The 25,044-nt window shown below is 47.0% G+C and overlaps 3 protein-coding genes and 1 long non-coding RNA gene across 8 annotated transcripts in view; 3 read left to right on the forward strand and 1 right to left on the reverse strand.

Annotated features, from left to right (window-relative positions):
- The window catches only part of LOC140528379 (uncharacterized), a 19,457-nt gene extending 2,161 nt beyond the window's left edge, over window positions 1-17,296 (reverse strand). The window contains exons 1-2 of one of the 2 annotated variants that reach the window (XR_011975159.1): window positions 17,142-17,296; window positions 1,808-2,008 (exon numbers count right to left, since the gene is read on the reverse strand). This is a non-coding gene — a long non-coding RNA (uncharacterized lncRNA). Of the gene's footprint in view, window positions 1-1,807; window positions 2,009-8,149; window positions 8,265-17,141 lie in introns of those variants that run through there. The other variant, XR_011975160.1, reaches the window with a different exon arrangement.
- The window catches only part of HOXB3 (homeobox B3), a 62,940-nt gene continuing 38,923 nt past the window's right edge, over window positions 1,028-25,044 (forward strand). For 3 of the 4 annotated variants that reach the window (XM_072646153.1, XM_072646156.1, XM_072646155.1), the window contains exon 1: window positions 1,028-1,432. The gene's annotated coding sequence lies outside the window, so the exon portion shown is untranslated. Of the gene's footprint in view, window positions 1,433-17,533; window positions 17,642-25,044 lie in introns of those variants that run through there. The other variant, XM_072646154.1, reaches the window with a different exon arrangement.
- HOXB6 (homeobox B6) lies at window positions 8,835-11,386 on the forward strand. Its single transcript, XM_072646167.1, has 2 exons — window positions 8,835-9,246; window positions 10,404-11,386. The coding sequence occupies exons 1-2, from the start codon at window positions 8,835-8,837 to the stop codon at window positions 10,661-10,663; spliced, it is 672 nt and encodes a 223-aa protein (XP_072502268.1). The 3' UTR covers window positions 10,664-11,386.
- Window positions 13,665-16,366, forward strand: HOXB5 (homeobox B5). Its single transcript, XM_072646162.1, has 2 exons — window positions 13,665-14,342; window positions 15,110-16,366. Exons 1-2 carry the CDS (start codon window positions 13,787-13,789, stop codon window positions 15,355-15,357), a joined length of 804 nt encoding a protein of 267 aa, XP_072502263.1. The 5' UTR covers window positions 13,665-13,786; the 3' UTR covers window positions 15,358-16,366.

Raw genomic sequence — 25,044 nt, forward strand, 5'->3', positions numbered from 1 at the left:
TATTTCATGCAAAGGCTCCAAAATCCCACTTGGCAGGCCTGGATTTCTTCCTAAAATCTTGTCTTTCCATTGTGGCCTTAATGTTGTCCTGCCTGGTCTATGCTCCACCTCCTAAAGGGGAATTTTAGGGGTTCATGTGAGACAATTTGTGGATGTCAGGCCTACGCTGTTAATACTGTCTCTATCCCAATTTGCGTTATTCCATCTCTCGAAGGGAGAATTCGGGCTACGATCGAGAGAACAGGGACTTTTGAGGCACACACTCTGTCAGCTGTCTCAGCCTGTTGGCTAGCATTCCATAACCAGATTTTGGGGTGGGATAAGGGAAATGGGGGGGGGGGGTTAGAATACTGTGCACCAGTGCACAGTTCACAATTCTCTAGAATTGTAACAGCAAACAATATGCATATATTTGATTATATATGTGTGTGTGTATATATATGTAGATATAGATACTGATATGAGAAAGGATTGGGGTGTGTTGTGGTTTGTTTTTTTTTTAATTTAGTAGTGGGGGTGGATCCTTAGGAAGCATAAATAGGCAGAAGAGATTTCCTTTCACATCTCCCCCTCCCCCCCCCCCGTGTTTCCCTGCTCTAACCCTTCCCCTAAATCCTTGCCTCTTCTTTTATTGGGGGTGACCCAAAAAAAGAAGGAGAAAAAGAAGATGGCGACGGAGAAAAGGACTGCTGTTGGAGCAGCCATGAAGAAATGCAATAAATTCCTTGTTGTTTTATGAAAATTTACAACTTTGTGATAGAAGTTTATGAGTGGTTGAATCCAGCGATTGGCCAGCGCCGGTCATGTGGACGGGCAATCGCGAACATGAACTTTTATCATTTCCCTGGTGGTTATAATGCAGTATTCTTTTGGACACCCACACCTTGGGGTCGGAGCAGTGTCGTCCTTTAGGGCTCTCCTCTCTTTATATGTATATATTTTTTTTACTTCGAATATCAGCTCAATAGACTGAAGGAGAGGGAGAAAGGGAGGAGAGGGGAGAGAGGAGAGAGAGAGAGAGAGAGAGAGAGAGAGAGAGAGAGAGAGAGAGAGAGAGAGAGAGAGAGAGAGAGAGGAGAGGGGGAGAGAGGGAGAGGAGGGGGGTGATTATTACACAAAAGAGACAGAACCAAAAATAATTTTAATTTCTCAGCTAATTTGCTTGCTGATTTGGGATTTTTAGTAGCCATGGAGGGGAAATGGAAAATCTGCCCGGACCGCAGCCTGATATCATTTTTCAAAGCGAGAACTTACTCCATTTTCTATGCAAATGACAGAAACGCAAGGAGCTCTCTCCCAAGTCACAGAGAGGGAAGCGACGGCTCTCAGGTTGGGACAATATTATCTAGAAGCTGAATGATAATCCGAACGCTTCTCCCCCCTCCCCACACCCCTTTTATCCCAGGGAAAAAACATTATGCGGTCGTCAAAGGTAAGGGAATGCTCTACGTTTTGCTTTTCTATTTTCATTTCTAATTATTTTTTTCTTGAACTTGTTGATGTGCCCAATCCCATCCCCTCACCTCCACTCCTCCTTACGAAGGTGGATCTGAAACCCCCGACTCAGGGTTAATGGAGAACACAATTTCCGGGGAATTCTTTTGCAGAGAAGTGGGGGTTAGTCGGTTCTAAAATGGAAGGCGGATACCAAAAGAAAGGGGAAGAATAAAGAGATAGTGAAAGGAAGAAGAGGAAAGATTCTTTTTTTTTTTAATCGCGTAAAAAGAGAAAATGGGGAAAGAATACCAAGAGGGTTAGGTGGGAGATTTGCGCTCTCTGTGGCTTTAAGTATGTAACCAGTTCTTACCTCACCCGCCTCTGAGGGTTCAAGTTCCCCTTTACTTTCTCCTCAATTGTACCAGTAGAGTTTTCTTCCCTGAAGCTGGGTTTTCAAGGTGTCAAAGTGGAGTTGGCACGGGAAACAGGCTGGATTGGGGAAGATCCCTGGAGGCCCCGATTCCAAAGAGGACAGCAGGAGCTGGGACCTTGTCTAAGGGCGAGGAACTGGCTGAGGAGAGACAGAAGGAGGAGGAAAATAAACAGTTCACATTAATAGCTTCATTATTTCCTTCTGAGAAGATTCTGACATTAAAATGATGGGGGAGGGGCAGGAACAGGGTACCTGAACTGAAAGGAACAAGAACAGAGTATTCCAAAGGTTTTTTCTATCCCCAGTTATTCTGTGATCTATGCTATGTATGTTATTGCATGTATGATGCTAGTGCCGCTTATTATGTGGTTCTTTGCGTTGATATTGTTGCAGTATGTGTGTATGTGTGTGTGTGTGTGTGTGCGCGCGTGTGTGTAGCGGGGAAATATCGATGTCTGAGTCTTCTGTGCCATTAGTTCTAAAAATTCATGGACTTGAACGTTATGTTTTTAAAAGTGAAATTGCTTCTATAACTAATGTAGCTAGAGATACAAATGCCTGATTTGCCAAAGTGGAGTCTGTTAACATCGAAGGCAGGAAATCAGAGTGTATTCCGACTTTTCCGTCTGTCTTTCAGCTCAGGCAGGAAAACTGTCTATGTGGCTTTTGATTTGATTTTCCAAACACGTCTTACTCCTCACCACCGAACAGGAGGAGACCAAAATTAGCGAAGGGGGTTCTGAAAATAGTTGTGGGGTCGAAGGAAGCATGAGCCGAGGCTTGAGACATTTTAAAAAATGGCATCTGGGGGCTCCTTGTACAGAAGCTAGAGAAAACCGAGCTATGTGACGTGTGAGTATGGAGGCCCAGGATGGATTGGGAGTTAGTGTGGTCTGTGAGTGTGTGGTATGCAATCCCTCTCTCCACCCCACCACCTCATTCCTCAAGACTAGACACGGGGTATCTTCCTTTCTACCTTGTGTTTCTCATCCAACTTGGGATGAAGAAAATGGGAAAGGAGTGCCAATATCTGTGCTCCAGTCCTACTTCAAGGCACCCAAAGAGAGAGCTACGGTAGCCACTTGTGGCAGCAGAGATGTTAAAGAATGGGGCTGGTCAACCTGGGGTGAGCCTCTATGCTGCTGTGGTGGCCCAGGTCGCCTGGATGTCTATGAATAAGCCTGGTAGGTGGCTGGTGTAGGAATGCTCGGAGTAGAAACACGGCATTTGTTGTATATTTTAAAAAAGAAAAAAAATCCAGCCAAAAGGAAGGTCCTTTTCTCTGGAAACCCTGGTGGGTTATAAATCGCCCTTTTAACAGTTCGCTTTGGCCCAAATTATGCAGTTTGCTGCCATCTACTGTCCAGAGAGAGACAGCTTCCCGCTACTTAAGATAACTTGCCTTCACTGAATTCTGTCGAAACTACTGAGAGCAAGAGTGGAAGCTGAGGGTGTTCCACTTTTTCCATTTTCTGCTCATTTACTTTCCAGTACAAACTCTCTCTCTCTCTCTCTCTCTCTCTCTCTCTCTCCTCTCTCTCTCTCTCTCTCTCTCTCTCTCTCTCTCCAGCCCCTCCTTCTTGATTTATTCACGGCCCAATCTATTTCTTAAGGCACAGGGATCTCTTCCTTCCATTGCCCTTAACCTCAAGACAGGCTAAATCACGAGTGTATATAAAATTCATTTCCTTGACTCGGATTTATTAAAGAAATAAGTTGGAATGAGGAGGAGGAGAGGGAGGGAGAGAGAGAGAAAAAAAGAGTTTAGAAATTAAAGACTTAGGAGCTGGAACGTCACTGAACAGAGACTGGGAGATTACTGCTGCAGGTTGAGAAGAGAGGGGTGATTGGAGGTTGACTGATATTCAGCTGCTGAAGGTTTATTTGATTTTCGCGCTGGCCAAGTGGGCCAAAATCAGGAGGAAAGAAACTTGGGGCTCCTCTGGAGATTGCTGACCCAAAGCAGTTACAGTTGGTTGTCAAAAGACAGACTGGGTTTATTTTTTTTTCTTGTTTGGCCAGTGCGTTTAATGGTTCTTTGGGGATAAGGGGAGAATAACACAGTTTCCTGGCAACTGTTGGTGTCTAAAACGGTGCGAAGCTGTCTACTCTCCCCACTCCCCCCATGGTCCTCTAGAAGGTGAAATGAATGCAAATCATGCTTAAGAAAAATACACTCAGTGTATATGTGTATGTCTAGTTGTTTATAGGAGGAGAGAAATTAATAATAAATAACTTACTCATTCTCCCCCTCCCCCCCCCCCCCCCCCCCCCCCGCAGAAACTCTTTCTCCTCAACCATGAAGTATTTTGCCAAAGGCATTATTGGGATTGGGGAAAGCAATGATTATATGGGCACTTTTGGATTTTTGCCCTGTCTGTTGAGTTACTGATTAGCTCGGGCCTTTCAAAACTGCCTGAGAGCAAGCTTTGCCTGCTTCCTTTCAAGGTGCAATCCATCCCCTTAGTACTTGGCCAGGGCTTTAGCTCTGGGGGATGAGGGGTGGATGGTAGCTGTGATGAATTCCTTACCCTCAAAAACTTCAAAATAGGGTTCAGAAGTTAGAGAGTTATATCTCATAATTCAGAGCCTCAGCTACCTGGGCTGAGAGCAGAAACAGGAGAGAGGAACAGGGAGAAATTGTAGTGATTTTCCCTGTAGAGGACTGTTGGAAGGGGCACCCCTGTGGTTCCTGGGCTGTCCAGCGTTCTCTAACCAGAGCCTCTGTCCTTTCAAGAGCCTTGTTCATGTGAGTAGACTTTATGGCCTCAATAAGTCCCCTGATTTAAGGCCACCGCTGTGTTGTCACTTGAGGGGGCTGAGGAGTAAAGGAGACTTAAAAGGCTCTATTCCTTTTTGACTTGAAGGGAAAACTCAACTTCTACTTTCAGGATTAGCCTGGGATGAAGGTGAGGGTGAGGGTGAGAGTGAGGAAAAGGATGGGGGGGGGGGGCAGGAAGTGAAGAAGGTCTCATAACTGTGACTCTGGTGTTTGGAGCAATCTGGAAAAGGAGAAGAGAAAGAGAGAAAGTGGTGAGCTTCATGTAAGCACCTCCAAGGAAAATAAGAGATGCCTAGTACCAATTTCCATAATGCAAATTAGGTCTTTGTCCAGCATTTAGGATTTAGGGCAATCTTATGGAAAACTCATTTCCAGGGCTATTCTGCCTTTGCTTTGAGTAAGTTCACAGCTTCTGCTGTAATGCAGTGACCCCTAAGTTTAAGAATAGTTTGAGGGGGGAGCAGAATTCCTGGGTGGAATTGAGTGACTAGTAGCCTAACCAAAGTTCCTCAACTCAAGGAAGGTTGAGCACCCTGGAGATCTAGTGACTCAAGGCAAGGTGACTCCAATTCCTATATACTCCCATTTTCCTCCCTTTCTAAACCAGATATAGGTAGGAGATTTATACCAGCCAAGGAAGCACAATTTAACCAAAACTAACAGGAGAAACAAATGCTTGCATGTACACATGACCGTAATATACCATATTCAAAATTAAACCTACACTTTCCCAGATAGCTAACCTAGATAGATGGTAGTATTATAAGATTAAGATATACTAGATTAGAGGTTTTTAATCTTTTTCTGTGGACCCCTTTGACAGCCTGGGAAAGCCTATGGACCTCTTCTCATAATAATGGTTTTAAATAATCGTAGGAAATGCGGAATTTCAGTTACAGATTAAATAAAGATGTAATTTTTCCCCCATCAAAGTTCACAGACTCCCTGAAATCTACACGGTCCCTTAAAAAGTCACTGGTTCCCAGGTTGAGAATTATACATACACACACACACAAACACAGGCACCCCTAGGTGCATGTATGCAGATCTAGGTGTGTGTATACTTCAGACTTACACTCAACTGTTTGACACATACACATTTGTAGACTGAGCTACAGATCCACAGAGATACTTCCAACAGACACAAATGTATGTACATGTCTATTTATTTATGCACCCGCATCTACAGACAGATCGACACAGCTACAAACAGATCCACCACGATTTGGCTCCAGAGCCTATTGCGTCTCAGACCAAGTACTCCCGGCCTGGTCTTTATCCCAAACAAACGGATCAGACGAATAAACGCCCATAAATACCTCTCGGCTTAGATAAGAGCAATGAGCCGCAATTTTCTTTCATGGCCGGCTCCAGGCGCCCCTGGACCCCGGCAGTTGCGGCTGACAGCCCGACAGGCAACTGTCGAGAGTCGTGGGGAACTTAGAGATTATTGCTGTTGATGATGTTAGAATTTTCCCAGCTCTTCCTCCCCTCTCCCTGCAGTCCTTACAGCTCCCAGAAAACAAGCCACTACCATCCCCAAGCTACGAAGTCCAAATCTCAATGCCTTCGAATGAAAATAAATTAAGAGAGAAAGGGGTGAGGGCTAGAGGGCTGCTGTCGGTGGAACTGTCCTCAATCCCAGGTGGTCGTTGCAGGGGGAGGGGGGAGAGCAACACAAAGCTCTTTCTCTGACTCTCCAGAAACTCAAATAGTTCTCATCTCCACCAAATAGACAAAATCAGTTTGGGTTAGCTACATCGGGAATTCAACTTTCCAATAGCGACGGAGAGATGTCAGATCGATAACTGTCTTTGGGGCTTTCCCCCCAGCTCCACCTTTCGCCAGGTCTTTTTTGTTTTGTTTTGTTTTTCCTTACATCTTCTAGGTCTTATAAAAATGACAAACTGAAGCTGGGAACCAGAGACCTAGAGACCTTGGGGGGCAAGTCGGGTCTAGAAGTCTGCCAGTTCCCTGTGTCCTTTTGATATCTCCGCCGCCGCTTTTCTTCCGACCAACTTTTTCACCTACTCCACACCTTCCCCCCATCCCTCACACACTAAGTCAGCCCTGTGGCCCATGGTTTTCTCTTGCCTCCCCTGCCACCTCCATTCCTTGGCTAAAGGGTTGCTTTTACTTGGACGAGGGTCCGGTTCCCACACAAAGCGAGACCGTGACGTGAGGCGAGCTAGAGGTTAGGCAGTTAAGCAAAGACAAGCTGAATTCCCCCTCTGCTGTCTAGGCTGCTTTTCCCCGGTTGTCTAGGGGTGGCCCGTACTCCTGAAAAGCTGTTGTCTGTGAAAAGAGTGACTCCTCTTGTGTAAACAGAATGTTTTAAAATTTATTAACATTGCAATGAGTCCAGATTTACAAATACTCAGCTTCTCTGGAGAGGAATAGGGGAGGAGGTAGGGATGTGAGCAAGTCACAGAGTCCAATGCCTGGGCAGCAAGCTTTTGGGGTTGCATACCTTAAAGGGTATGGGATAGAGGAGAATTTGAGAGAGAAGCAGATAGAGACTCAGAAGGGATTTGAAATTGCTGCGGATGGATAATTGGGGGTGGATGGGGAGGGGATATCCCAATGTATTTTCTCGCTCATTCCACGTTCAAATTACAGCCCCTACTTCCTCCTTTACCGAACAATCAAAACGCCAGAGGATAGATTCTCTAAAATCTATAGCAGCTCCTCCGAGAAAATTGGAGGAGGAGGAGATTTGGTTGGGGCAATTCCCTATCCCCTAGGAGCACGGAAGAATTTGAAGAGAAAAGATCAAGTGGCGGGAAATTGTCAGCACTTTATTGACATTTTTAAAAAATCCTAATGCCCTGAGCTTGCTCAAAGCATTTTGTTGTTGTTGTTGTTGTTGTTGGTAAGAGATCATTTAACTTTCTTGGGAAGTGGAAAGGAACGACGAAGCACAGAATCTGTAATAGAGAGATAAAATCCAAGCAAAGGTCCCCTTTTTGCCTTCTCATTTCCGTCTACGGAAAGGGGAAAAGTGAACGTCCCGACTTCTAGTGCCCTTACCTTTGCTAAGATCTGCTAAGAAGGACAGTGAGAGACACTTATCTGTGCGACTGCAACCTTCCTCTAGGGAGGAGGGCGATTGTGGCCCAGAGGGCATAGTGAAAACTCGAAACGGTAAGGTCCAGGATGGGGTACCCTTTGATATTGTCCATTTCCCACCACCACCACTCGCACCTTCTTCATCGTTTCGTTCTCCCCCCACCCCCCTACAGCTGGGCTCCAACTGGCTATCTCCACTCCCCCTACCCCCCAACGCACAAAGAGTTGGGGAGAGGCAGGAATTCGAGACCGGGGCTGGGCTTAGAGCTGGCGATCAGATAAACAGGAAAGACGATTTTTGAAACCAGTGCCGCGGTTTCCACACACACCCCCCCCCCCCTTCCTGAGAGCGAAGCTAATTAGACAGCTGAGAACTCCGCTCCCCTCCTACCTCCTTTAAAAACAAGAAGAAAGAAAAAGAATTAAACCTTTTCTCTTCAGTCCATCTCAACGGGGTACTCGAATCTTCCCTCCCCACATATTCCCCTTGGGGGAAGGGGGTCATAAGGACTGTAGGGATTAACTTTTCTTAGAACAATTAACTTTTCTCCATCTCTTATAGTGGAGAGGAAAGGGAGGAACAGGAGCATATTTATTTCATCATTCTGGGATCGGGGAGGGGTAGTCTCTTTTCCAAGTCCTCCCCCACCCCTCCCCCCACCTCTTAGCGGTAACAGAAGCCTCTTTCGCAGCTCCTACGTAGGTGGGGAAGGGTGCGTTCTGTTTCTGTTGTTGAGTGAGAGCAAGAGAGAGAAGGAGAGAGAGAGAGAGAGAGAGAGAGAGAGAGAGAGAGAGAGAGAGAGAGAGAGAGAGAAGAAAAAGGAGAAGGAGGAGGAAGAAGAAGAAGAAAAAAGAGGTTGATAGGTTTGTGCGCCGGGGTCCCTCGTGCGAGCCCTGCTCCTCATGGGTGCTATTTGGCAATTCCTGCTTCTGCTATTGGTCAGTGTTTGATCATATGGTTGTATTTCCTTCTGTCCCTCACTGGCACCTCGCCATCCCCCTTCAGCTAAAACCCAATCTCGGATATACTACTAATAGCTAAGGCGCTCGGACTATAAAACACAACAAATCATAAAAGCCCGCTCAGCAGAACCGACCGCGCCTCCCCTCCCAATGAGTTCCTATTTTGTGAACTCCACCTTCCCAGTTACTCTGTCCAACGGACAGGAGTCGTTCCTGGGTCAGCTCCCGCTGTACTCCTCGGGCTATGCGGATCCTTTAAGACACTATCCCGCGGCGTATGGGACCGGGGCGGTCCAGGACAAGGGTTTTGCCTCTTCTTCCTACTACCCACCGGCGAGCGGGGGCTACAACCGGGCTGCGGCTTGTGACTATGGGCCAGCCGGCTTCTATAGGGAGAAGGAGTCTGCCTGCGCCCTCTCCAGCGGCGAAGAGCCTGCCCCCTTCCACCCCGAGCCGAGGAAGTCCGACTGCGCCCAAGACAAAAATGTTTTCGGAGAGAGTGAGGAGCAGAAGTGTTCCACTCCTGTCTATCCCTGGATGCAGCGGATGAATTCATGCAACAGTGAGTGAGGCTTTTCAATACTTTTCTCCCTCCCCCTGACCCTTTAGCCTGTCTGGGCCTGTCGGGTCCTGTCCCTCCCCACAGGAACAGGAAATAACCCGGGGCTCTCATCAAGCATTCACCATCCCCTCCCTCATAGGCCTGGAGACTCCCTCCCCCCCCCCCCGAAAGGTGTGTTTTGAGGGGGGAGGGGTTCCAGGTAAGTAGAAAGTGAAGATGAGTCTCTCTTCTCACAGTTGGAGTTCTAAACTTTGTAGTCCCTCCCTTTCTAGACAGCTAAAAAGAGGCACTGCGGTGGGGGTAGGGGAGTCCGAGAGAAGGGAAGATTACCACTGAGGAGGAAAGGGGAAAGGGTCCCTACTACCTTCCTTCCTCATTTTTCGCCTTTTCACGACTCCCTTCTCTTACTCCCAAGTAGCCGGCCCCATTAGAAATGGAATGAGTCATGTCTTGGTTGGTTGGGAGCGGGCGGGTGGCAGGCAGTAAATACTGAGAAAGGGAAGGTTGAGGCTAGGGGTCTGTGCTCCATGGAGTACAGAGGTAATCCTAGAGAGGAAAGGTAGAGAAGGTGTATCATAGAGAGCCTGTCTCCTCATCATCAAGGGGATAAGGAGAGACAGAGATGGGTGTCTGTATCAGATCAGATTATTTGTTGTCTTTAAGGTCTCAAATTGACGTCCATTAGCAGGACACGAAAGTGTTGGACCGTTAATGCAGAGTATCACGGATCGATTCACGTCATTGTGGATTAAATGGTCAAATCTATCACCAGTTGGGAGGGAGAGAGGCTAGCCATCTGGAAGTGAAGTGGAAGGGGGGGGGCAGAAGAGGTACAAACACCTGGCTACCGCCTATCTAATTCTCCCCACTCCTTCCCAGCAGTCTTGTAGCCTCAGGTAGGATCTCTCCCACAGCCACAAAAGCAACAAACTCCTGAAAGCGAGATGAGGAAGAAGGAAAAGAGAGCAAACCAATGAGGCCAGGAGATTAGAGGGTAGGTGGAGAGGGAGATGACCTGAGAAGGAAGGGGAAAACTGTGTCAGGGCCACAGGAGAAGGCATCTTTACTCTTCTGAAGCCAGGGTCCCCAGACAGGAGTGGGAGGGAGAGGACGGAGAGAGGGTGACCGTGTCATAATGTCTTCTTTCCACTTAACAGGTTCTTCTTTTGGGCCCAGCGGGCGGCGAGGCCGTCAGACATACACGCGCTACCAGACTTTGGAGCTGGAGAAGGAGTTCCATTACAATCGCTACCTGACTCGAAGAAGACGCATCGAGATCGCCCACGCCCTTTGCTTGACCGAGAGACAGATCAAAATCTGGTTCCAGAACCGACGAATGAAGTGGAAAAAGGAAAACAAGATGCTCAACTCTTCCCAGCTCAGCCCGGAGGCAGAGGAAGAAAAGCCCACAGAGTGATCTCCAGGAAGGACCGGGACAGAGGGAGGGAGGGAGGGAAGGAAAGTGAAGAGGAATGTCTGGGAAGGTGGCTGAGGTGGGGGAAACGAAAATAAGCATATTATCAGATGCCCTCGTGGGAGGGAACAGGAAGAGGGTGGATGAGAGATTCTTAATCACCTCAGAGAGAGGCCGGACTAATTCCATTCCCTGTGGAGCTCCCACCCTGCAGATTTCTCCCGTCAGCTGCTAGCCACTAGAGCCCCAGATAGGCCCCTACTCCACGGTTTCCTCTCTGTCTCTTACATCTCTAACCCTCCCACAAAAGCTACCTGGGGTTCCTAGTTTGTGTACTCTAACTGAGGACCGAAAGGAACTCGCTCATATTGTGTTTCCCGGAAGCAAAGCAAATTGCTGTTTTCCGTGTCTTGTCTTCATTTTGTACAGTGTCCCATGCACGGTTGAATTAGAAATTTGGTTTCCCTTTTGAGAGGGGAGGTCTCTGGGGGGGGCCTCCCCCTGTCCCCCAGACCTGTCGCCTCTTCCCCTCCCCCCTTAATTCACTGGAAGGAGCACAGACTACCTAAAAGGAAGAAGAGGAGCAGCCGCAGAAGAAAAACAAAGTTCTATTTTATTAATTTTTCTATGTGTTGTGTTTGTAGTTTTGTCTTAGCTCTCCGGCGTGAAATACTGCGGTAATAATATTATTATTAATATTAATGATAATAAAAATGTGAAAACTCGGCCCGTCGTTGACCCGCCCTCCCCTCCCTTCCAACTTCTTTCTTTCCGGGGAAAGATAGCCCCCAAACAGTCTGAAGACAGTCCCAGTGGGCCGCCGCTTGGTTGCAAGTAAACCCCGATGTAACGCCCAGATTCTCCGGCGGGGTCACTCGCTTGGCTCGGATCAGGAGATATGCTGGGCAAGACAGAATTCGGAAATTACAATTAAGACAGATATATTCAGTCACAACCCCTGGGCCTCCCTTCCCAATTCGCTTCTCTTGGTCACATTTCACATTAGCTCCAAGATCGCCGCCGACTCTGGGATGGCATTCACAGCCTGCATTCCGGCTTTCTCTTTTCTTTTCTGCTCCCCTATTTGGTCTCCACCCCGACAATTGTGTTAAGGAATCTCACCCCCACCCCCATATACATTATAAATCCGAAGAGCAAAGGGGAGTGATTCCCCCAAGGCTTCGTGGAAGGTTCGCCAATGCTGGGGCTACATCTTTCCAACATCTGTTCTCGTCTTTCGCTTTCTCAAACCTCCGGGCCTCTGTCTATGACTGTCCAACCTCATCCCCCGCCCCCTCGCTCTTCTCGCCTTCTCGCCTCTTACTTGCTTTTTTGGTAACGAACCCAGGGTCAGACCGGGGACCCTGAAATCTAGGCGGAGAGGATCAGGGCCCCCGGAATAAAAACAGCTATAGAGAAAGAAGCTTTTTGAGATGAGTTGTTCTTTCTTTCCACTCTCCTGCTTCTTCCCCTGTCTGAGGAGGTACAGAGGAGTCATGGAAAGGCTGGTTTCTTGCCTGCCTAGCTTTGAGGTTTGGAGTAGAGGATTTGGTTTCCGCTTTTCTCCTCAGTTGCTGGTCGGAGCAGTCAATTCATCTGCGACGTGCAAACAGGAAGCTCGGGTGTCTGGAAGAGCTTTAGTATGGTTTTTCTACCCGTCTTTTAAAGCAGAGGGCGAACAGCGAAGGTGATAGGGAAGAGGAGAAGGGAAATTGCCCTCTGCTCCCTCAAAAAACCCCCAGACTGGTCTATCACTTTCCTCCTGCCACAAAAAGGGAATGATGCCCTTCCTTTCACCCTTCCTCCCTCTCTTCCTCTTTCTTCATTTTCTTTCCTTCCTTTCTTCCTTCCTCAATCTAGGCAGAAACTGCCCCAGCTTTAGGGCATTTTGTGATATCTAGAGTTCTTTTCATAGTCCCTAATTATTATAATTGTGTCACTTTCAATATGGCACGTAATTACAATTTGCAAGCAAGCTTTTAAAAGTCCAAAACTGTCTAGTCCACAAGCACAATTCTGCCAAACTCCACTGAATTATGGGCAGATAGGAAAGGAAAGGTAGTCCTGGAGTCCTTTTTAGGCCCCAAAAAGGGTTTGCAGCCTCTGTACCTCTTTTCTCTTCCAGTTCACTCTCTAGAGGATCCACTAGCGGCCCATATTCTGAAATCTTCATTCTTCCATCTAAATTAACTCTCGTTTACTTATCTCACTATTCTCCAACCTCCCCCCTACTATTTCTGTATTTCACCTTGTCCCTTCCCCTGGACAGAACTGGAGTTTGGGGTACGAATAGAGGACAGGAATCAACTCCCATATTTTCCTGGAAAGTAAAAGGGCTTACTTGCTCTTATGGCAGTCCCTTTTATAGTCTCCAAATTCTTTTCCATGTCTACCCTAATGCTTAAGAGATTTCGAACCAAAACCAAGCCTGGTTTCTTCCACTATTGGAACCTTACGGAAAATCGGTTGAAATAGTTATTTCACACACATTCTCCCTTCCCCCACTGGGAAAATGCATGGGATTTAGGGGACTAAGAGAAAAGAATGAGTTAGCATTCTGAGTTTCGTATACACATTTAAAAGGTGAGATAACAGAAGATGGAGGAATGTCCCTCCTGTAGGAAGGGTCAACTCAACACCATTCTCAGATGACTCTACTTTCCCCATCTTTGCTCTTTTCCTCAGTCCCCTTTCCTCTTTCCTCAAGGGAGGGAGGAAGCCGCCATTGCAGCCGCCGCCTGCACTTCTGACTGTCGTCGGAAGGTGGCGAGCTATGCTAAGAGGCTGCTTCGAACCTTCTCCCTGTTTCTCCCCTTCGGTTTTTTTTTTTTTTTTGGAAGGCTTGCATTGAATCGGCCCTAACGATTCTCAGATCGTCATTATTTGTAACCATAGAGCATGAATTACCTCTTGAGGTCATCAGCGAGAATTTACGACTGGTCAACAAAAGCACGTGATTCCCCAACGCCCCCCCATCCCCCCTTCTTGCCCCCCCCCCATATTTGGCCGCATACATAGCAAAACGAAGTACAGTGCATCGCTATAATTCATTAATACATCATAAATCGTGAAGCACAGGGTTATAACGACCACGATCCACAAATCAAGCCCTCCAAAATAACCCAAATGAGCTCTTACTTTGTAAACTCGTTCTCGGGGCGCTATCCAAATGGCCCGGACTATCAGTTGCTAAATTATGGCAGTAGCAGCTCTTTGAACGGTTCTTACAGGGATTCTGCTACCATGCATACCAGCTCTTACGGCTACAATTACAATGGAATGGATCTCAGCATCAACCGCTCCTCAGCCTCCTCCAGCCACTTTGGGGCGGTGGGGGAGACCTCGCGTGCCTTCCCCTCGCCTGGCCAGGAGTCCCGGTTCAGGCAGGCTTCAAGCTGCTCCCTGTCCTCTCCTGAGTCCCTGCCCTGCTCCAACAGCGACAACCACGGAGGCAAGCCCTCTGCCTCGTCCCCCTCCGACCAGGCGACCTCTGCCAGTTCCAACACCAATTTTACAGAAATAGACGAGACCAGCGCGTCCTCGGAGCCCGAAGAAGCAAGTCAGTTAAATAACAGCAGTTTAAGCCGAGCCCAGACAGAACCCATCGCGACCTCCACAGCGACAACGGAGGGACAGACTCCACAAATATTCCCCTGGATGAGGAAGCTGCACATTAGCCACGGTATATTTTTGATTTTTTGTTTTTCTTTGGGGGGTGGGGGGTGGGGGGTGGGAAGAAAATCGTGTCTGTTTTCTACTTTTACGTTTGAGGGAAGATGAGATGATATTGATTTTTTAAAATATATATGCAAATAATATATTTTAAAGGAGTGTTGTCTGTGAGGGCGTCCCTGTATTCTGGGGGAGAGCATCAGACGAGGTTCTCATGGGGGAAGATGTATTTTAAAATTTATTTTTACCGGTTGAGTTTCTCTTTTCTCCTGGTTAAATTTTCTTAATGTTGAGGGGTGGGGGTGATGCTGCCTATGAAATCATCCTGTGCCCCCCCCCCCAATATTAGGTGAATCGTTGCGGGGTGAGAAAGGAGGAGGCCAGGTGGGGGGGAGGGAAAAGAGAAAGAGAGGAAGGGATAAAAATGACACTATCTGAGCAAAAGTCCGGCTGTCTCCTCTCTTCCCGGTCGAGCCGAGGCCGAAAACCCAGGCAAAAGGCGAGGCAAGGAGAGGGGAGTGAGGCAGTAGACAAAGCGAGCTTAATTCGCCTGCAGAGATGGATACTGGGGGGGGGGGGGGGGGGGGGGGGCCTGAAAATCAGCCAGGATTTCAGCGTCGGGGGGGGGGGGAGGAATTTCAAAGCACTGGTGAGATGGGTGCAGGGCACACTAGGGTCTCTTCTTCCTCACCCCCCCCACCCCCCTCCCCAAGATATCTCCTTCCCTTAACCGGAATAACCTTGCAGTCTCGCTGCCCTGTTGTCTGTCTGCTCCAGATATGACCGGCCCGGATGGGAAAAGGGCACGGACCGCTTACACTCGCTACCAGACCCTGGAGTTGGAGAAAGAGTTTCACTTCAATAGGTATCTCACCCGCCGGCGGAGGATAGAGATCGCCCACGCTCTCTGCCTCTCGGAGCGGCAGATTAAGATCTGGTTTCAGAATCGCCGGATGAAATGGAAGAAAGATAACAAACTGAAGAGCATGAGTTTGGCTACCGCCGGCAGCGCCTTCCAGCCCTAAATTCTGGAGGAGCTCAAACCCACAGCCAATCCCCCCACCTCCCAGTCCCTCCACACACAGTCAGTCTCCAGGCGCCGGCCTCTTCCTTTCTGTCGCTCTCTGTGGACTTAGAACCGACTCCTAATGCGGTAGAAGCGAACGCGCCACAGCGTTGCTATGGCTTGAGATTTTTCGTTCGGTCTTAGGTCCTCCTGTCCCTTCCTTACCTTGCCACAACCTCCTTGGACTGGTTATTATTGTTATTATAATTAATAATTATTATTATTTTCCACCCCACGCCCTCTTCATCCCATCAGTGTTTCTGAATGTTCGTGTCCGTGATTGCTTCTCCCCCAAAAAGGAAAGAAACTCGCATGTTTAATGTGAATTCCCCTCCCCCTTCTGTGTTCTAACTTATTTATAAAAGGAGGATGGATGCACTTGCGTTTATAGCTTGGAATCTCTGTACTTGAACTGCAGTTGGGTCTAGGCGGGTGCTTGGGATGGGAGAGAGACATTCAGTGGGGACGAGAGGAAGATAAACTCAGATTAACTGCCAGTATAGAAAACAAAGATATTATGTATATTTCTCTGCCCTCTCACTTCCTCCTCTTCTCCTCTAGGCCTGAGTTTCCCTTTTTGCCTAATCCATCTGGGACTGCAACAGAGGGATAGGCCTAGGACTGGTCAGAAGAGGATATTAAGGTGCAAGTCTTCAGTCTTAGCAAAAGAAGCTGGGGCCTGAGACTTTGAGAAGACAAAATAAAAGGAGCAGGGGGAAGCCTGATCAAATGGAAAATCTAGATGTATATCAGGCCAATCTTCAGGGCCCCAGGGTGTGTAAATATTGGAATGCTTAGGTTGGGGTGCACCCTCTCCCCAATCCTCCTGCCCCCAAGACCATTTGTAGTCTGCCGAGTGGATGCTGTGTTCTGTGTGAAATCTGTCTTTGCCGGACCGTCTCAGTGATACGCTTTTTGTATTTGTTTGTAGCTTTTCTTGAAGTCGAATAAACATCTCTCCTACTCCACCTCCCTCATCCTCGTCTTTTCTTGTCTGGGCCTCTCTCATCGGCTCCAGAAAAACAAAAACAAAGCCCACCAAAATGATCCCCAAATGCTCTCTCTCGGTTTGACATGAGAAGGGCCCTTTCCCTTCTGCCCCATTGCTGATCCTCAACACTGTCCCCTACTTATTGATGCTCAGTTCCACTCTCTTCCATCTGTGTCTTAGGCTGAAGGACAGATTTGTTCCGTGCTTGACCACTGAAAGACCCTAAAAGCCAAACCCAAACAACTGGCAAGAAGGAAGGCCAGGCCAGTACCAGCTCTTGGGCTCTTTCACTAATTTGAAGGTCTCAGGGAAGTCTATTTAGGCCCAAATCCTCTGGCTTGAGGCCTTGCTTCTCTTTGGGATTGGCTTGGGAAGAGGGGTACAATTGTGGCTTAATATAAGCTCCCAAATTCCATTATCATTTGCAACCGCCAAATGAAATTCAGTCAGATTTAAATGGTGTTCTCTTCGTTGTTCCCCATCTCCCTTACCCTTATCCTAACTCTCTCTCCCTCCCTCCCTCCCTCCCTCCCTCCCTCTCTCCCTCTCTCTCTTTCTCTTTCTCTCTCTCCTTCCCTCCCTCCTCCCTACCAGGTACCTTAGCAGACCTTTGCTCCTGATGAGTAGGGGGTACCCCTCTTATCCCTCCCATATCCCCGCCTCAGCCTTGGCTGGCCCAGAGCCAGGGCGTCTCAAGCTTCCAAGCTTCCAGCCTCCTCCCGCCGCAAGTAAAGTCGAGTTAGATCACTTACCCAGCTCAATCTCTCCCTTCTTAGCCAAACTTCTTACAGGACTTGGGGGGAGGGGGGAGGGAGAGCTAGGGAGGCGACCGGTAGAGGGTCCAAGAGCGTCTGTTCGCCCCCCTTTTCCCTCCCCCCCATATTTTTTTTTCCTTTATCGTTAGCAAACTATCCCAAAAGTCGCTATGACATTTAGATGTCAAATGGATAGGGGTTTTATCTCGAAGTTAGATCGTAAAAATCGCCGAGAAGTCAGACAGATACCCCTCACTGGCTCGAGAAAGTCACGTGAGGTCCATAAAGTTAGTTTTATGGTTTTGGGGAGTTGACACCGCGCGGTATATTTCACATTCTCGAGAATGTAAGTGACACTTTAACTGCTCGCAGTGGCGGGGAAGGGGGCAGAGGTAGGTGAGCTCTCTCCCAGCTGAGAGGAGCTGAGGGCCCGGCCTCTGCAGCAGCAAAGGCGGCGGCGGCAGCGGAGGGAGGCCCGAGGCCCAGCGTTCACCAAAGTAAGTCCAGTTCCTTTCCCTCTCTCCATGGTGTTTTAGGGCAACAGGGACTTGGGGGTTGGATGAGAAGAGGGTGGGGGAAGGGTAGCTTTCACGGCTGTTGAGCGTTATTGCAGGGCAGTTTGGCCTTATTCTGCCCCCACTCCTAACAGGGAAAGCTAGGTAGAGGAGGGAGGGGAGCCCTCTGTGGAGGTCCAAAATCTGGGGCGTTGTCATTTGTTTGTTTGGGGGAATGTCTCTCGAGAGATTGGGGGGAGCTTTTCCAGCGCCACGTCAACTTTGAGGCTGAGGCACCCGGCCAGCTTTGGATAGGGACAGAACCTACAAAGTTCCCCCAAACTTGGGGAGCAAGTTCAAATGAGGCTGATGGTGGAAGACTGGCCTGGGAGTTGTCGCAAGTTTATGTGCTAAAAATTTGGGGTCACTTCTCTTCCTCCAAGTAAAGAAACTTGTGTAGTTCGCCTGCCTAGGAATATGGGGAGATGAAAGTTCTTTCCACTATGCTTAACCCAGATGGATGATGGGGGACAAGATATTCTAGAGTTCCGCAGCCACTTGGCTCTGGCGCTCTTAGACGTTTTGTGCGGTTCAACTCTCTGCCTTAGAGTTCTACTTGTGCTCCTTCAGGGTCACTCCCAGTGAATTTTCAGGGTTGGAAGCACAGACTTTCTGATTCTGAACGAAGCCCTCTGATCTTCAAGTTCAGTGGGCTGGGGAGGTGGGAAATGTGAGGAAAAGGAGGAGAACCTGTCCAACTAAAGCGAACCTGTCCAACGGTACTCTTGTGTCGGACTGCTCTAAATAGGGATAGGTAGCTGCTTTTCAGTTTGGAGGCCTGGAGAAAATGGAACAAACTCCCTGGAAGTCCTTCAAGGGAAATGAATATGATTCTCCAGAGGAAAGGACTGACAGGATAGAAAATCAGGCAAGATGTGTCTCTCTGCTCTCCATTCCCTTTTCTTCTAACTCCCCTCACCCAAAAGGGTTTTTTATTTTTCTGCCAGGGAGTGGACCATGTAAGATCTCTGAGGTCTTAATTTTTTTATTCAGATATTTTCCAAAGGACAGTTTTCTTTACCTGGGGACCTGGAGGCCATCCCTCTGCGTGAACCCCTTCCCTCAACTCTGCCATTCCGGACCACCCCACCACCCACCCACCTACTCCTCACCCCATCATTTCGCTGTTATTTCAAAATTCAGTCACTTAATTCTCTCTCTGGTGATGGGTTGAAAGGACTCTAGGTATCTCAGTTCTCTGAGAGGCTCAAACTCCTCCGACAAGGAAGAAGGTCCTATCTCTCTCCTACCTAAAGAAACAATCTCCTTCCTCACTTTTCCTCCCTCTCTCTTTTATTCCATCCCTAGTTTCCAGAAATGAGAGGTTCTTAAACCTTTGTATGACAAAAGGCAAAATGGAAGGTAGGACAGGAATGTGTTTTGAGGTAGTTGTGGTCCGGATTCTCATCTCCCAGTTCAAAGAAAAATCTCTCCCAAAACACATCGATCTCTGTGATTAGTATGAAACGTGAGATCACAGACAATTATATTTTAAAATAATTAACCTCACCTCCTACTTCCATTATGACCTTTTCACCACTACCATTGAAATCCCAAATCATTTTTCTGAGGATCTGCCTTTTTTTTTTAAAGATATCTTTCTGTAATCTCTCCCCTCCCCAGACAAGAAAGTTAGAGCATATTTGGGGGGGCGGAGGGAATCTGGAGAAATGGAAATGAAGACTCTCCTCTCTTTCCCCCTCCACCTAACTGACTGAGCCTCTCAGAAGAATGCTGATTTCTTGTGTCCACCCCACCCCCAATACTGTCCCAGAAAACATGCCCTCCTTATAATACTCCCTATTATCCATCCCTGCCAGAGGTTTCTCATGAGCCACAAGAGAGCCTGAGGCCTGCACTGGAGATAATTTTTTTCTCCCAAACATAAGTTCAGCAAACTCTGATAAAGAGCTGTTGAACAGGGCATCCCAGGGACATCTGCTGGAGATATCAGGACAGATTTCCCGGAATGGTCAAGAGCAAGCTAGTATGAGACTGCCTGCTTCCTTCTGTGAGGTCCAGATAGAGACCAATAATATCATGCTTGCCTCTCAATCTCTCCAAAGATTCCTCTAAAGCTCTCATATTATTTCTTTCCTTTTTTTCCTTTACATTCTTAATCCTACATTGTGTAGTAAGCCAGTGCCCTTCTTTGCTTCCCTCACTCAAATTTGGATGTGCTTTAAGAGAGGGAGGAGGTATTTGAGTTAAGAGCTGTTCGATGTAAATGACTCCATTCCAAGCCACGTTCCCCTAAAGAAGTTGTCCTAAAACAGGGGTAAGGAATCTGTGGCCTTGAGGACACACATGGCCTTCTAGGTCCTTGGGTTCAGCCTTTTGACTGAGTCTAAGTTTTACAGAACAAATACTTTTATTAGGGGGATTTGTTCTGTGAAGTTTGGATTCAGTCAAAAGGCTGCACTTGAGGATCTAGAGGGCCACATATGGCCTCAAGGCCAAAGGTTAGTTACTAGACTGTTTTTGGAGTTTTCCTGGCCTCCCATCCATTTTGCATTTTCCTTTCCATCTCCTCTTTGGATTAGGTCTCTTTTCTTGGTCCAGGCCTAGAATTCTCTAGCTTACTTTGTGCAGTGGAGGGTCTAACTCTCCTCTCAAGTGACTTCTTTATAGGGGTCAGGATTCACCACCTTTCCTAGAGGAGCAGCAACCCAGATACTAAAGTTTAATTATCCTTTTGAGTTCATCCTAAGACTCAGCCTTCAGTAGTTCCAATTTTGCTATTTTGATTTTGTTTTCATTTCTCTCATTGGTGTAGGAGGGGAAGTAAGAAGTGTAAACAGGAAAGAGAACTCCTGAACATAGTTTGGATATGGCCCATAGTTCATTGTTTCCTCTCCTTAATGGAAAACAGAGGATACAGCACTTCAGTAGCTGAAGGACACAGTAGAAACCTTCAAGTTATTCCTGGAAAGGGGTTATTGGCCAAGAGTTTGGGGGACATGGCATGACTTTCACAGAGACACCTTTTCTTTCTATTTTCTTCACTCATCTCTTTCTTCCTTGTTCTTTTGAGTCTGAAATTTTGTCTGATGAAGGAAGCTGGCGATTCTGGGGTATATAACATTAGGGATAGAGGTAAGGCTGAAACCCTTTCCTGCTAGAGGGGAAAGAGCATAGAGGGAATGAGAGAATGAGGAACACTGCACCTTCATTGAATAAACTGGTCTTCCTTTGGGAGGTTGGGCTTCATTGGCTTCAATCTAGTAAACAAACGAGGAAAGACAGGGATAAGAGAACTGCATGAGCTCTTTGGGTAGGATTTCCCCTCCCCTCTTATATTCTTGATATAATCAGATTTCTAGGCCCCAGGAATCTTTCTATTGAGGTGTTTATCGATTGGTGAAGCACTGTTATGCATCTGTATTAATTAGGCCAGATTTGAGCCTGGAATTGGAGAGGTTTAGGGTAAGTCCAGGGACCCCAAGGGGAATTAGTTCTTCCTAATAAACCCCATAAATTTAAAGGCACTAGATTGGACCCCCACAATAATGGAGCTAACCCATCCTAAAACTCTGAATGCCACCTCCCCTCAGCTCTAGGTGTCAGCTGCAGCTCATGTTTCACATAAGGATTTCAGGTGCTGAATCAAATTCCATTTCCTCTCTCCAACTCTTTCCTTCTCATAGTCCCTTCTTAACTTGTCCTCCACTTTAGCTCAAAAAGGAAAGATTTAATAGTCTTTTTACCAGACAGAATAGTCTTTCCTTTTGGGGTGTGTCTCCATGAAAAACCCATTTTCTCTCCCATTTCTGTGGACACAGCCCCTTGTCTCCCGTTGGCAGGCACGTCTTTCCTGAAACCTCAAACTTCCTGAAGGTAAGACACAGGTTTGATAGCTGTTGGGTGCTGTTGGGTTTTTTTTAATGGCCCGCCCTCTAAAAGTGATTAAAATCTGTTAAAGGATTTAATTAAGAGAATTAAATGAAAAGGAAGGAGACACAAATGAGTTGGAAAAAAACACACCAAAGCTATTCTGAACGATTAAATCGCCATTTTAACACTATAATGGAGTTTGCATCCTGAAAGGGGAAATCAACGCTCATATCTCATCAATAATTCATAGAGTCCGGGATCACGCGGAGGTCAGCAGACTGGGCAGGAGAGGCTGGCTACGTGGGGCTCCAAGCCCGGCTCCCTGAATACATTAGCCATAGCCACTCGCTTTAGCCCTGGCTGCGGGGTCAACGCCGGCACAACCCCCTAGCCTGGTGCAGGGGGTGATGGGTGTAGAGTAGGGAGAGGGGGCAGGGCTTGTTTTCCCCCTGGGGGTGTGATTTCATCCCTTTTTTCTATGCAGTTGTATGATGAAGAAGGGAGCCCGATCTGGATCAGAGCCAGTTCGGGAAAATGAAGACTTAAAAGTAGGTGTTATATGTGTGTGAGTGCCCAGTCGATTTGAATTTGGAAGAAAAAGAGCTAAAATATCCCTTACAATTTATTGGTTTTTCTCCCCTCCCTCTTTACTTTGTTCTCTTCTCTTTTTCTTCCCTCTTTCACCTTTTCTCCCTTCTCTGGGCTTTTGTCTCTGCAGTAATTTCTATCATCTTCCTTGAATTCCTTCCTCAGGAACTCTTGCTATTCTGGGTTCCTTTCCTAGGAAACAACAGAAAAGATAGGTCTAAGGAAGGGGACCTTGCCTTGCTAATACTCCCAAATTCTTTACACATTCTAATGCTCCTGAATGGGCATGGGTTTTCTTTCCCCTTAGTCCTTTCTAACTGCCTTGCCTAGCTGGGGAGTCCATAGTTTCTGCACTTATTGGGCCTCAAACTCTAAGGGAGGGACAAGGAAAGTTTCCCTTATGCTCCTCTTCAGACCGTCTCCTGATGCTCTGTGCCTCCTAGTTCTGGGCTAGGAAGCAAAAAGATCCTTGTTTGAAGGGAGCGAACCTTCCTTTCTTGTACTTTTCTCATCTCCAAGGATGAAGTAGCTCCTTGGGAGAAAACTAGGTGAGATGGAAGGAAGCAGTCGCTAGGTGAATTGTTTCGAAGGAAAGTGAAGGAAGACCTGTTGGGTAATGTACACCTCTTCCCTTCTTTTTTTTCCCAGTGAGGGGCAAAACTGAACCTCGATAATTTTCGTCCGGGGCCTCCACTCCAGAGTTCCTTTGAACTGGGATACAGGGGTGGGAGCGAGGGTGTGGATCCCCGAGAATCCAGAGGGAAAAGAAACTTCATTTTTTCTTTTCTGGAGGTGGGAAGGGGTTGGGAAAAATGGATAACGAGATATTATTTGGGGAGAAAAAGAATTGAAAGCTGTGACTTCCTAGTACTGTTGATCTGGGTTAAGATTTTCACCGGAGGCACAAGCTGTAACGTCCCGGAGCTACCAGTAGAGTCCGCCTCAGACCAAGTTCACAGCCAGGCGGAGTTGGAGGCTGTGTTAAGGGGCTGTAAAATGCTGCCTTGTCTGTTTCTCTCCCCGGCTTTCCTGTCTCTACAACCCAGGCAAGAACTTCTGGGCTGCCTCCCTGTACATCTCCCACCGCTAGCCATCCTCCCAGAAGAAATAGTGCCCTCCCACTTTCAACGTGCCTCTAGCTACTCTGAATCCCCAAAAGGAGTAGATTCCCAGCTTATCACAGTGCTACACGAATTCTCAGTGAAATAAAATAAAGATTTAGATGCCCCAAATCTCTTTTAGCAAGCAATTTGATGGTGTTAAGGAGGGGATAGGGGTGAGGGAGATACAAAAGGTGAAGTAGCAATGTCATCTTTCTATCACCACAACCAGAGACTTGATGGAATAGGCAGGAATATCAGTTATTGTCTTCAAATTCATTAAAATTCACAAGGAAACATTTAAACCAGAAATTCTTCCCCGTTAAAAAGATTTGGGGACCAGAGTGGAGGGATTAGAGAGGAGGAATGGAGTGGAGAGAAGCATATTCAATTTGGGTTTGTGGAGTAGACCAGGAGAATTCGACTTTGGGGTGCTTGTTAAGTTGGCATTATTTCTGGAAAGGTCACAAAGTTGGAGGGTCAAAAGTTTACGATGTTCATTTAACAGTGTGGAGCTGAGAATGTGTCTAGCTAAGAGGTTGTGTAAAGGGTGTGTGTAGGGGGGAGTTGTGGGCCCAGAGGAAGAGGGGGCGCTATTTGTGGAAAAGAAATAAACAGCTAGTGAGGTAAGGTAAAAAGGACTAAGTGGAGGTGGGTTCAGAGAGGCCACAGAAGGAGACAGGGAGCAGAGAGATAGGGAGTGGAAGAAATGGGCTGGTTGTGAAAGCCAGGAATAGAGGAAGAATATTGTTTTCCTAAAATAGTGCTGGAGGAGGTGTGTGTTTTGGTGGAAAGGGGCGGGAAATGGGGGAAGGGGAAGAGGGACGAATTTTTAGATTAGAAATGACCTTCCGTGTCAAATCTTAAATCCTATTTCCCTCCTCAAGATAATCTTTTCTATACTGTAAGAGAATCTAATTAAAACTTACCCAGTCACACATATTTATTAAATCCAATTAGAGAGAAGTCCCTGTAGGACAGTAACAAGAGCCAAACCAAGTCTTCAAAGGTGAAGACCCAAAATATGTTGATGGCAATGATGATGACAATGGTCATCATCATTATTAACATTGTTTTGGCCCTGGTGAAGGACTCGATTAACAACTCCCTCCTGTTCATTTCTCAGATTGTGTAGTCTCCCTGCAAGGGAATCATAGCAGAAGTACAGTCAAAGTGGAGGGTGAAGATGGGGGAAGAGGGAGATGGATGTCATATCCTCATCTGAGTAGGCATCAGAACCCCTCCCTTGCATCTCTTGGTTTCCTTCTTTGATCTCCTGGAACTTTGAAGCCCTGCTAATTTCTTTACTTCCCCTCAATTTCTGCTTTCAGTCAAATTCCCTACCTAGTTCCACATTTGCAAAGAGACAAGGCAAGAAGGAAGATTATCCTCCAGACATTTATCTCCTGTACTTATAACAAGCCAACAGAAATTAATCTTCGACACACCCTATAGAATTTAATTTATAGGTCAAATGATGATATATATATACTTAGAGAAGGGCTGTAATTATAACACCAACGCATGTGCTTCTTGTAGGCACAGAAATGAATGTCTGTTACATTATACTGTGTCATCACATTATTATATGAGTATTTAATATATGAAAGCCTGGAGTGTGTGCATGGATAACGATAATCCTAGCTTTTCGGCTTTATAGTACACTGAGTTTGAGACAAGGCAAGGAGTAGGGGGAAAGGGGGTAAGGATGCTATTCAAATGTAACTTTACTGTCTTGGTTAAACTGCCAGCCTTCTTTCCTTTACCACTCCTTTTTCTCATTCTCCCGGGTGTCTCAGAAGGGACGAGACTAACTTCCTTAGA

The sequence above is a fragment of the Notamacropus eugenii genome, chromosome 2, assembly GCF_028372415.1.
Source record: "Notamacropus eugenii isolate mMacEug1 chromosome 2, mMacEug1.pri_v2, whole genome shotgun sequence".
Lineage (NCBI taxonomy): Eukaryota > Metazoa > Chordata > Mammalia > Diprotodontia > Macropodidae > Notamacropus > Notamacropus eugenii.

What these genes read in the sequence shown, in the direction of transcription:
- HOXB6 (XM_072646167.1), top strand. Translation starts at nt 8,835, where the DNA reads ATGAGTTCCTATTTTGTGAACTCCACCTTCCCAGTTACTCTGTCCAAC. An exon ending in GCGGATGAATTCATGCAACA is followed by an intron (nt 9,247 to 10,403) that starts GTGAGTGAGGCT and finishes TCCACTTAACAG; the next exon opens with GTTCTTCTTTTGGGCCCAGC.
- HOXB5 (XM_072646162.1), top strand. Translation starts at nt 13,787, where the DNA reads ATGAGCTCTTACTTTGTAAACTCGTTCTCGGGGCGCTATCCAAATGGC. An exon ending in GAAGCTGCACATTAGCCACG is followed by an intron (nt 14,343 to 15,109) that starts GTATATTTTTGA and finishes TGTCTGCTCCAG; the next exon opens with ATATGACCGGCCCGGATGGG.